Source organism: Corapipo altera, unplaced genomic scaffold, assembly GCF_003945725.1.
Source record: "Corapipo altera isolate COAL_440 unplaced genomic scaffold, ASM394572v1 343, whole genome shotgun sequence".
Classification (NCBI taxonomy): domain Eukaryota; kingdom Metazoa; phylum Chordata; class Aves; order Passeriformes; family Pipridae; genus Corapipo; species Corapipo altera.
In genome coordinates this window covers 3,317,558-3,328,828 of record NW_020884913.1, presented here as the reverse complement: position 1 = coordinate 3,328,828, position 11,271 = coordinate 3,317,558, and the positions used below count along the sequence as shown (strand labels likewise).

At 45.6% G+C, this 11,271-nt stretch overlaps 1 protein-coding gene across 2 annotated transcripts; it reads left to right on the top strand.

The window, feature by feature from the left end:
• The first annotated feature begins 404 nt into the window (after nucleotides 1-404).
• LOC113952415 (meteorin-like protein) lies at nucleotides 405-11,086 on the top strand. 2 transcript variants are annotated; one of them, XM_027654480.1, is made up of 6 exons: nucleotides 405-3,665; nucleotides 4,384-4,461; nucleotides 4,667-4,758; nucleotides 6,425-6,834; nucleotides 7,196-7,255; nucleotides 9,700-10,434. In XM_027654480.1, the coding sequence occupies exons 4-6, from the start codon at nucleotides 6,501-6,503 to the stop codon at nucleotides 10,014-10,016; spliced, it is 711 nt and encodes a 236-aa protein (XP_027510281.1). In that variant the 5' UTR covers nucleotides 405-3,665; nucleotides 4,384-4,461; nucleotides 4,667-4,758; nucleotides 6,425-6,500; the 3' UTR covers nucleotides 10,017-10,434. The 2 variants fall into 2 exon arrangements, with proteins under 2 accessions (XP_027510281.1, XP_027510282.1); XM_027654481.1 differs by lacking the exon at nucleotides 405-3,665 and having other exon boundaries at nucleotides 4,387-4,461; nucleotides 9,700-9,863; nucleotides 10,382-11,086.
• The last annotated feature ends 185 nt before the right edge of the window (nucleotides 11,087-11,271 follow it).

Below are 11,271 nucleotides of genomic sequence, written 5' to 3'. Positions count from 1 at the left end.
ACTTTACTGTGGTTTCTCAGTCCTGTGACATGAAATACAAAAAGTTTGCATGGGAAGCCTTTCAGTGGATCAGCTCCCTGCCTGGCTCACACTGGGCTTGTTTACAGGTGTTGAGAGGATGTGGTGGGTGTTTCCATGTGCACAGAACCTCCTGTCATAGGCTTTGTTTGACTCTGTGTTTTCACTTCAGCAATTCGTAGCAGGGTTAAACTATTTCAAATGCCAGCTGGATCTTTCTTCACGTCTGGACTTCATAAAAAGTCCAAACTTGCATTTTCAGTCTTCAAAAACAGCTGAGGTAAATGGCATTCATTTATGCCTTGGGGTTTTTTTGATATGTCTGTTTTTTGGTATGTCTGTTGTTCCTGGTATTTAAGGCAGGTCAGGGTAGTATTTAAACACAGTCTTGTGTTTTCTTTCCCTGCAATAGTAATATATTGGTTTCAAATTAATTTGGGATTCTGTTCAAATTTGAACATTTTTCTCAGCACTGTTACGAATTGCATTTCATGTCTATAATGTAAAAACTGTAGCATAATTTATGTATTTGATACTTTTTTTATATGTTCACTTCCAGTGTTTCTCCGTATGGTTCTTTTCCCCCCAGGCTTGCTTTTCTTGATCACTGAGGAACTTGAAACACCACTGTCTTTAGTTAGAAGTGTTAAGTGCTTGCTGTCAGAAAGCAGACTGGAGTTTCTCCTGGTTGCAGAAAACGTTACCACGTTTGAACACACTTGGAGACAATAATCTTGAGGCAGTGCTTACAACAAGAGTGAGGTAAAGGTTTATTCTGTGCAACCTCAGCTGATTCAAATTGAGAATTTATTCCCCCTCTTGCTGGTGTTTACAACTACTCTGTAAGCACTTCTGTCCCTCAGTCATTTAATTACTCATTTTGTGCTGGCTCAATTTCAGCTAAAAACGTCATTTGGGACAGTATCAGAAGCTCTGCTGAAGGCAGGACAGGGAGCTGCTGTCCAATTAATCCTCATGCAAAGGAAGTTGGAATGGCTCCACACAGCTGTTGTTAGCCCAGTGACCCACCTGCTTGGCTTTTCCAGTCACCGTCACCCCCTGGGAGGTGTCAGGACTCCAGAGGATCCCAGACCCCCTGGCCTGTTCTGAAAGGACAGTTTTTGCTCCTTGCTGCTGAGGAGGAACCTCCTCGTTCGCCACCTTCTGAGCACTGAGTGTTAAAGGGTTTGGTTTCAGTTTGGCCCCTTCCTTCTGGTTCTGTCTTGTGTTGCACTGAAGCTCAGAGCTTTTATAGTGTGTTATTGTATCTCACTGGCTAAATAAAAGCCTAAAGCACTGCACCTTTAGCTGTGAGCAGCACAATGGTACCAGTGTAATAGTAGTTACTCTTTTTTTACTTGGCAACAAATGCTTTTGGTAGAGCAGCACTGGAACCCAGTTAGTCTAAGGGTAGGTCATTTAGGAATCTTTGCATGTGTTCTAACAGAAAATCCTTTCAGACTACTAGCAGTTTTCTTCCTTTTGGAAAAGAAAAAATTGAATATTCAGTTAGGAGTAGATTAGGTTGTCTTCAGTTTTGAAAATACCAGTACATGACTGATTCTGTTGAATGCGAACTACTTAATTAAAAAATTCCTTTTTTTTCTGAGAAATCAGAGCTGCTGCTTGAACACAGGGACGAGACAGCAGAGACCACTTGTTCATTGGTAATTAAACATACTGAGAGAATTTACATGTTCTCTCTTGTTGAGGCCACAGTTCTAAAAGCACGACATGATCACAATTTTCTTGCTAAGAGTGCTGAATATTCAATTCAGGTTTTGGGCATCTCAGGGAGATAATTCCAGCTGGATAAAGCCACATGCCTTGACTAAACCTAGTGATGTTGTGCAGACTTTTCTTAGCTGAGGATCTGGCCCTTCACAGTATGAATGTATTCAAAATTGTACTTTATTAATGCTACCCTGTTTCCTGTGTACCCCTACTGCTGTATGTAATTAATTTTTTGCATCATTTAATTTGCAGCTTGTTCGTAGATTTCAGCATAAAAATAATTTTCTTTTTAAGATTAAATGGGAACTTATATTGTGAGTTTATTGCATTCTGTAACTTAAAGGTTTACATCCCTCAAAAGCCATTTTGTCTGCTACCAACTGCTGTAATCCTTTGAGTACCTCCAGCCATCTTCTCTTTCTAGGATTTTTATAGTTAAACAGAATGGATTTTTATTTTTGTAGCTTGTAACTTCAAATATGTATAGCAGTTGTTTAGTAATCAGTGATCAGAATACTGTAAAAATGTTACCTTTAAGAGCTGTAACTTTAAATTAGTAGTAACTACTTACAAGAAAATACCAGCATGTTAGCAGTTAAAAAAAAAAAAGTTATTCTTTAGCTTCACATACTGTGATGCTGCAACTTGGGATTTGCATTGAATGTGTTTACCCATATATTCTGACATTGCACTAAACAGGAAAAATATGAGCTTAGAGTGCAATAGGTCAAAAAATAGAATTTATAACATCTTAGATTTTTTCATCTGATAAAAGTAACATTTGAGATTCAGTATTTTTTTGTTTCCCACCGAGCAGTGAGGGAGGAGTAGACTCTTGACAGATCAGTTGTATCCTTATGGTGCAGTTTGAGATCTGTATTTAGTGCTCAAACATAAACAGACACCGTCTGCATCATTCCTGCCTCTCTCCTCAGAGAACAGAAACTCAGAGCAAACCCCACTGCTGACAGCTGTACAGTATGTGAGATCTTACTTGCAAAGAAAGAACCAGCCACCATAATCTTGAACCTCCAAAATAAACACTTAAATCAAAATTTTCCAATTTTTCCTTGACATCAACTGACATTTTCAAATCCCACACTGGTTTTCCTTTGGTTTTTAAAAGGAGGCAGGCTGAAATGGGAGGATGAGGAAGTATTGCTGTAAAAAGTCTTTGTCATAAAAGCTGGGAGGGCTGTTCTTTATTTGCTGCAGAGGCACAGGGACTGTGATTGTGTCTCATAAACATTTGTGACGTGTGCTCCAGTCATGACATGGGCTGATGTGAGGTTTGAGAGCTTGGGGCAGGTTCTGTCTCTGAGAAGCTGCAGCTTCAGCAGAGCCACAGAACTGCCCCATTCTGTGGTGTTACTCCACATTAACACAAGGGAGACTGAAAACCTCAGTGAGTTGTACCATGGCCTGTCCCTGTGACTTACACTCCCAGAAGGCTCTTTTGAGAAACATCTGCTCCATATTCGTCATAGAAGTTTGTAAATACAGGTTTTTCACAGCACTGACTCTGTTACTGAATTTCCTGTTGCATCTTTTTGTTGTCTTGTTGTTTGTACTGTATTTCTCTGTAGATTTAAGTGTGTGGATTAAAATATTTAAGCTCGGATTCTTTTATTCCTCACTATGCATAAAAGCAAATATGATTTTTCAACTCTGTGACAACCCCTGTGACTGCCTGGCTTTGCAGCAGGATGAGACCAGGGATTTTAAAAACAAAGTTGCATTTTGTTGAACTCCATGGCTGTGTTCCTGCTGGAAAGTCGAGGTGTTTCAAACCCCAATGCATGGGAAAAATTCTAGACAGTGTGGTAATGTCATTGGGAAGTAAATCTAACACTGGTAACATGCAGAGATTTGTCTCAGCAGCTGCAGGTTCATCCTTCACCCCTGGGGAGAAGGTGAGTTTGTGTGGCTTTAGAATAGATGTGATTAAAGTGGTATAGCCCCCCAGGCTTCAACGGGGAGGTGGAATGTCCAGGTTGTTCCTTCTCACCTCTGTTGTCAGTGATTTGGGATCTTAAAAACAGCTTGTGACCCTGCCCACTCTTTATTTAGTCTAAGGGGGGAAAGTCCTACAGATGTCCTACCTGTAATGAGCAATTTCAAGAGTTGTAACAGGAGATGTTTTGGTGTCATGTGGTGGTAATAGAAACTGGAGATGGGGTGGGAAGGCTGCCGAGAGTAAGGCAGGAAAACCCACTGGGCTTCCCCCAGAAGGGGGAAATGCTGCTGCTGGAAGAAGTTCAGGGATCAAGTGGCTCAATGCTTTCTCCTGATGGCAGCAGATGGGTTAGTTTGGGCTTTTGGAAGTGAATAAATCCTCCTGTGGGGCCACTTTATCATAGTGTCAGTTCCCTCCCCAAGTCCACTCTGTTCCCCGGTCTCATTTGCACAAAAGAGAGAAGGGCTCTGGCCTCTCAGCTCCTGTATTATGCCAGGATCAAACCTTTTAAAGAGTATTTGTGTGTTGTTTTCCATTCCAGATGGGGTCAGAGCGTAGAGATTCAGCAAGGTTTTTTTCTTAGATGGGTAAGACAATCGTTTCACAGACCTTTCAGGATCGCTGGCACTAATGTATTTAAGCATCGAGGTTTAACACATTTAAAATGTTTTTAGAGCTGCTGGAGTGAGCTGTGCACAGCACCAGCTTGAGCCACACTTTAGCCCAAGGTTGTGTGAGGAGTCACAACACAGGTACGTGTGGGGAAGAACACGTGTCCTTAGCAAAGAGCAAGTCAAGGCTATAATTCCTTTTTGATAATAAAAGTAAAAATGTAGAGTATTTGGTGAATGAACAGAAAAGTGGTGGTGTGTGGGTTCAAGTACGATTCAAGGAGTCCGGTGTTAGACAGTTGAGGGTCTAACAGGGTATCTCTGACAAATCTCTTTTCCTCTTCAGGAAAATCCCTCACTGCAGAAAGGCAGCGGGCAAACTCTGCCTCTTCCCCTGTGCATCTGTGGGCAATGTGAGAACACGCTGGTAACCGCAAGGTAACAGATGGCCGGAGGGTCCCGGTGACCGCGGGCGCTGCGGCGCTGAGCGGGAACAAAGCCCCGCGGATCTGGGGCTGTGCCACCCAGCCGTGCCGAGGACCATTGTCCCCGCCCGGCCGCGAAATCCCGATTCCACGCTTAGGAGCTGCTTAAAAGAGCCTCGCTCTCCCAGACCTGCAAAAGAGCAGCTCCCCATGTCGTTCATTGAAAATATGGAAAGGGCAATGCATATAGAAATCTAATTATTGGCAGGCACAGCCCGGCTTTTAGCATGATAATCGTGGGCCCCGGAGCTTTCTTGTGCACGGACCCCGAAAGATAATCATGAAAGCAAAAGTTAAAACTATTGAATTTCCATCACTCACTCGAAAGTTCGCTTTGATTATGTTGACACGATTTTTGTTTGTCCCTACGCGGCGACGAGAAACTGTTATTAATCACTTCTAAATATTTCAAAGACAAAGGGGGGCTGCCCGGCCCGGGGGATGGAGAGGGGATGATGATGGGATGAAGGGGGATGGCGGGGTGTCCCCCGCCTGTGCTGGGGGGTTCTCCCCGAGCTGGCGGGGCGGGAGGAAGGGGGTCGGTGACGGGCTCGGCCGACACCCCCAGCCCACCCCCTTCCCTCCCGCCGCCCTTATAGCCCGGCCCGCGCCCGGGCGCTGCCGGCAGCCCATGGCCACGGTGCGGGGCTCGCCCGGGCTCCCGGCCCTGCTGCGGCTGCTGCTGCTGCTCGGGGCGGGCGGGTCGCGGCCGGGCACCGCCGATCGCTGCAGCTGGAGGGGCAGGTACGGGGGTACCGGGGTACGAGGGGCTGCGGGCACCGGGCGGAGCCGCCCCGCGGTCCGGGGGCTCCCGGGGAGGGAACGGCCCGTTCCAGCACCCGCGGCGCGGAGCTGGCGCGTTTGCTTCGGTCGCTTACAGGGAAATCGGCGACAAATATTCTCGGTATTCTCATACGTTACATCCTTTCCCTCGACGTTTTGTTGGCTTTTTTACTTTTCCTTTAGCGGATTTGATCCTCGTAAGCTGACTTCAGCAAAAGTAACTGTTCTGAAAGCGAGAGCTCGGGAGCAGGGCCAGCACGACGCTTTTCCATCGAAAGCATTTCCTCTGATTAATTTTTACGGGAAATATTAGAAATTGTTTGGGAAATCTAGGTCTTTAAACCAAATTTTTTCAGGCGTAACGTCAGTGCTCGTTGTGCAGCTCCCGCTGCGGGTCGGCGGCTCTCACCCCCATCCGCTCACCGGTGGGATTTTCCAGACACCCGAGCACTGGCCAGTCCTGCCACACGGAAAGGTTTGGAGCTGTTTAGCAGAGAGAAGTTGCCCTCTGGCATTTCCCTGGATGCTGCAGGCATCCACGCATGGATTTGCAGGCAGGCAAAAGGGGCTGAGCTCCTTCCCGTGCCCTCAGGTGCAGCCCCAGGTGTGAGCAATCCCTGTCTCCCCCTCCCTCCCGCACGGTGCTGCAGCTGTGACCCGAGGGAAGGGAGGAAGGAATGCAGTCCAGCCGGAGGAAGCTAATTTGAGAGTCATTAGGAGCGAGTCGGTTGGCAGGAGGGTTTGTCTCTCTGGGCAGAACGTGGCAGTGTTTTCCGGGATGTTTTGGCTGTGCTGTGGGCAGAGTTAGTGATGGAGCGATGGTGTTGCCCTGGCAGCGGTTTGAGCCGGGAGCCCCGTTCCCGTGCCGTGGAGCAGGTCCATCTGCGCTGCACCGAGGGCTCCCTGGAGTGGATGTACCCGGCCCGAGCCCTGCGAGTGGTCCTGGAGCCCAACCTGTCCAGTGCCCGGCACACCACCGTCTGCATCAAGCCCGCCAGCGACTTCCAGGGTGCCAACATCTACGTGGAGCGCGCTGGGCAGCTGCACCTGGTGCTGAGCGAGGCCGAAGGGGCTCGGCCCCACCACGTGTCCTGCTTCAGTGCCCACAGGCCGCAGCGAGTGGCCCTGTTCCTGCAGGCCAGCCCGCAGAGGGACATCAGCCGCCGCACCGCCAGCTTCCAGTACGAGCTGCTGAGCAACCAGAGCACGGCCGGCCCCGACTTCAAAAAGATGGCCCTGGTGGAAGGTAAGAGCAGGGGCAGCCCCGGGGCTCCGCTGCCAGGGCAGATCCAGGATAACACCTGGTATTCACTGGTGCATCCCTTGTGACAGAAGCTGTTTGGGGTTGAGGGGTTTGTCACTGCAAGGAGGGTCCTGATGGTGCCATCCCTGAGAACATCCCCTGTGCTTATTTCTTTGCTGCGGTTGTATTTGCACACCAAGAGATTTGGGTTGCATCTGATCATAATTCTCTCTAACCTGGTAGTTCTGCCTCATTTCCTTTCCTAATTCACTAGTCCTATATTATCTAATGTACATATTATTGTATAATAATGTATATATATTATTGTGTTAAAAATAGCTAACTGGTCTGGCTTTTTTTCTAGCTATGTGCCGTCCTTGTGACAACGTGGAACTTCTTATGGCCATTTGCAGCAGTGATTTTGGTAAGCTGACTAAAGGAGAGTCATTCTGCCTTTCATTCATATTGATTATTTGGATTTATTTGCTACTTTTCTTCAAATAATGTCCTGACTGTGCTCCCTGATCTGGGAAAGAAAATAGCTGTGTGAAAAGGAATCTGAAGGGGGGGGGGGAAGGGAGTGAAACCTGGAAGGGAGAAACTGGCTTGTTTCCTGCAAGCAGAAAGTTAAGATCTAAAACTGAACTGTGAGTAATTCTCACAGGTGTGAGCTGCTGGCTCTTAGGTGTAGACATTCATACACACAGGTTGTACATGCTTGGTGTGGTCATTTTTATTCCCTTTGTCCATGGTTCTTTTTATCTCAACTACAAATATGCCCTCTCTCTTCCCTCACAATTCACATGCTTTTTTTTCTGCAGAGGCAGTGAGTTGTTCGTAGCTTAGTTAAAGACTTCAGGTGGTTTAAACTTCCTTCAGTGATGTCCTGGTTAGGTTTCATGCCTTATGAGAAAACAGAGCAATTATAGTCCATAAGAAAAGAAATAATAAGAAATACTAATTTGATGATACCTTAAAAGTTTTTTCCTTTTTCTCTACTTGATAGTGCAATAGGATTTTTTTTTTCTTCTGAGTGGTTTGTCCATTTTATTCCCCTGTTTTTCCACAGTCACATTTGTACCTCTTCAGTTGGGTCAAACAGCTAAAGCTGTGGAGCTGCCTCTCCACGTGGCCACAATTCCATTGCTGTAAATGCACCTACAGGAAAATAAAACTACAAATTCTATTCAGTGTTTATAAAACCCCACCAAATCACTGCTTCCCTGCCCCGGGGTTGCCACACTACAAAGCTCATAAAACCCGATGCCAACATCACTGTGCAAATACAAACCCAGTGCAGAGCAGGCTTCCCTTGGGGTGCTCCTTAGCTGGTAATTTTTATTCTTCCTCTAAATTAATCGGTGCAATCCAGCCTGTTGTTTTTCCTTGATGAAGTCCCTGGTTCCCATGCGGGTGCTCTCCCTCAGAACAACCGGAGACTGACAGATGTGGAGGCCCAGGCACACAATGGGGGCACTTTCACTCACAGCAGCAGCAGACCAGAAGAAATGGCCCTTTGAACTGACTATTTATGGCCTGACTTCCTTGCCCCGAGCCCACAAATCGCTATCATCAACTTTTTTGATTAGAGAAAATAGCTGCTAATGAAAGTGTAAATGGCACTGGGAGTGAATGGGGGCTTTATAGTCACCCTTGGGATGGGGGTCTTCAGTCACTGGGCCCTGAGTGGTGCAGGAGCAACTTGGAGCACCAGGAACAAGTGCATTATAGCTTGTCAATAGACTTGACTGCATCTGATTAAAAATGATCACACAAAGAGGGAGAGAGAGCAGAGACATCTGTTACACAAAATTCTGCATTCCCTTGGAAAATCTAATTAAATGAGCAAGTTCTTGGAGGCTTCGGAAATAAGTTTATTCTGCATCTTGGGTTGTTGAGTTTTCTGTACCCAAATGAGTGAGTTCTGTGGCAGGAGGGTGGTGATGTACCCATTGCTTTGCAAACCTCTCATTTGCTGAGGAGCTTGTGGCTCAAATGGTGGCCTGTTTCTGAGCCTTCTATGGATGGGGGATTGAAACTAACTTAATTAGTAGAGGCATAATTGATTGCTGTGAAAAATGGGGGCAGTGACATTGAGAAAGATGGATTCAGGACAGCAAACACCTGTCAGATGGAATGTTTTATTCTCCATGTGGTTGATGCAAAGGATGCTTTCAGTCAGAGACTGTGGCTTCTTATGCTTCCCTTCCAGCTAGGATCCTTCTGGGAGAAGAAGGTACCTGTATGCTATGTGATTTTTGAAATAAGGCTTCAAATAAAGTCACTTTAGGAGTTCTGAATGTTGTTCATCATCTCCCAAAGTGTCTTTTGGAGGATGGATGACAGTTTCTTTTGAGTGGAAAAAAACACCAAACCTTTAAATGAAAAAAAAAAAATTAAAAAGCTCTCATTTCCTTCAACCAAGTCATATTCTGATTTTTCTTGGATTAACCTCTGTTAGTACTGTGAAAGGAAAAGCTCCAGAGTCCCCTGGAGTCAGTAAGGAAGGCAGCCTGTGATAGTCATTGTCTTGGAACACAGACCGGAAAAAGCGAATCCCTGAACCAACCTCTTTTCATGTGCTTTTTAATCCTTCACTACTTTTCATTATCAAGCAAGATAAATGCTTTGTCCTCAATGTAGCTGGTTTGAGTAGTCATAAAGCAGAATTCCAAGGACATAGCACTGTCTGTGTAGGGATCCCCTGGGCAAAGGATGCAATATAAGCTCAGAAATGTGTCCACATGTAGGTGGGAGGTGTAAAAACTGCACCACTCCTGCTCTCCAGTTATTTCCTTCAGTGAGCTCCTGGTACCTGAGCTGCTTCCCTGCTGCTCCATAACCAACTCCTGTCTTCCTCACATCCAGTGGTGAAGGGATCCATCCGAAATATCTCCCACGACTCGGAGAACCACATGTCCCAGGTGGATGTCAGCGTCCAGAGAGTCTACAGGCAGAAGAACAGGATTTTCCAGCAGGATGAAGGGAGTGGGGAGTGGAGAGGCCCCATCCGAACCCTGCTGCAGTGCAAGGTGAAGAAGGGAGGTGGAGATTTCCTCTTCACTGGGAATGAACACTTTGGGGAAGCCTGGCTGGGCTGTGCCCCTCGCTTTAAGGATTTCATGTTTGTTTATCGAGCTGCCAGAGAAAGAGGAGCCAACCCCTGCGAGTTTGAGCTCAACTGACAAAGAGAGACACTGTTGTTGAGAGCTCAGTTTTCAGATACTGAACCTGGAGCAGAGTTAAAACCCAGGACTAAAGCTGACAATTCCACCCAAACTGGGAGCTGGAGAATTCCCTGAGGATAATGGCTCTGTGAGCCCTGTGAACTCTTTTAACTCTCATTAGTTTCTTCTTCTTCACATTGTCCTTGTCTCACAAAATAACTCTGGATTTTGAAAAGATTGTCTTTTTTGGGGGGTTAGAAAGCAGCAGCTTGTGCCCAGGATTACAAAATTCTAATATGTTTAGCTCTGTCTACATGCAATGTGCTTTTTCTCCAGATATTTTTCTCCTCCCCAATCTCTGCTTGATTTCTTTTCCTTTACAGATGAATGTGGAAACTCTCTCTAAGCTAGGGGGGTAGGAAACTACCCTTGAGGGAAAAAAAAAAAAACCAACAAAACAAAAAATCCCCAAGAACTACTTCCTTTTTAAAATGGAACATAGGTGCTGTAAAAAGTATGTTTTCTTTTCTTACACTGAAAGACATTAAGGAGCTTAATACAAGCACAGACAAAATACAGCTAACTTGACTTCTGAAAGTTTTGTTGAACTGATTTAGAATCAAGAATTGCTCATGATGGTGTTTTCACCTAAATTATCTGCCTCTTTTCAATTAGCTTTCATTATTTGAACTGTGGCTCCTCCCACCCTCCCTCAGTGCTTTGGCCAGACTCCCATAATTGCCTGTATTTTATGTAAATGGAATTGCTACACCGTAAAATGATATACAAATGTGTCTACCACATAGAGCCCAATAAATGGTGTGAATAAACCCATTATTTCCCGTGTAACAGCATCTGATTGCAGCCTGGGAAACACGGGGCTGACAGATGTGAGCCCGTGACAAGGCCTGCAAAAATCTGAATGAGGAGCCCTCTGACAGGCCACAATTAATTGACTTTTGAAATGACTCCTTTTTTTTTTTTTTTCCACAGTTCTACTTGGCTGAGCAAGATTCACAAATTGCTGTCTTGAACTTTTTAATGGGACAAAATAGCTGCCAATGAAAGTCTAAATGACATGAACTTTGAATGGGAGTCGTACAATGGCCACGCCGTGACATGTTTTTAACTGACATATTGATTATTTGAGAAGTAGCAGCCACTTAATTGGGAGGGAATGGGGAAGGGGGGAACAAATGGGAGGGAGTCAGAGGACTGGGTGTAGAAATGCAGGGTGTTAAACATTAGCCAAATACAGTTTATTAAAATAGGG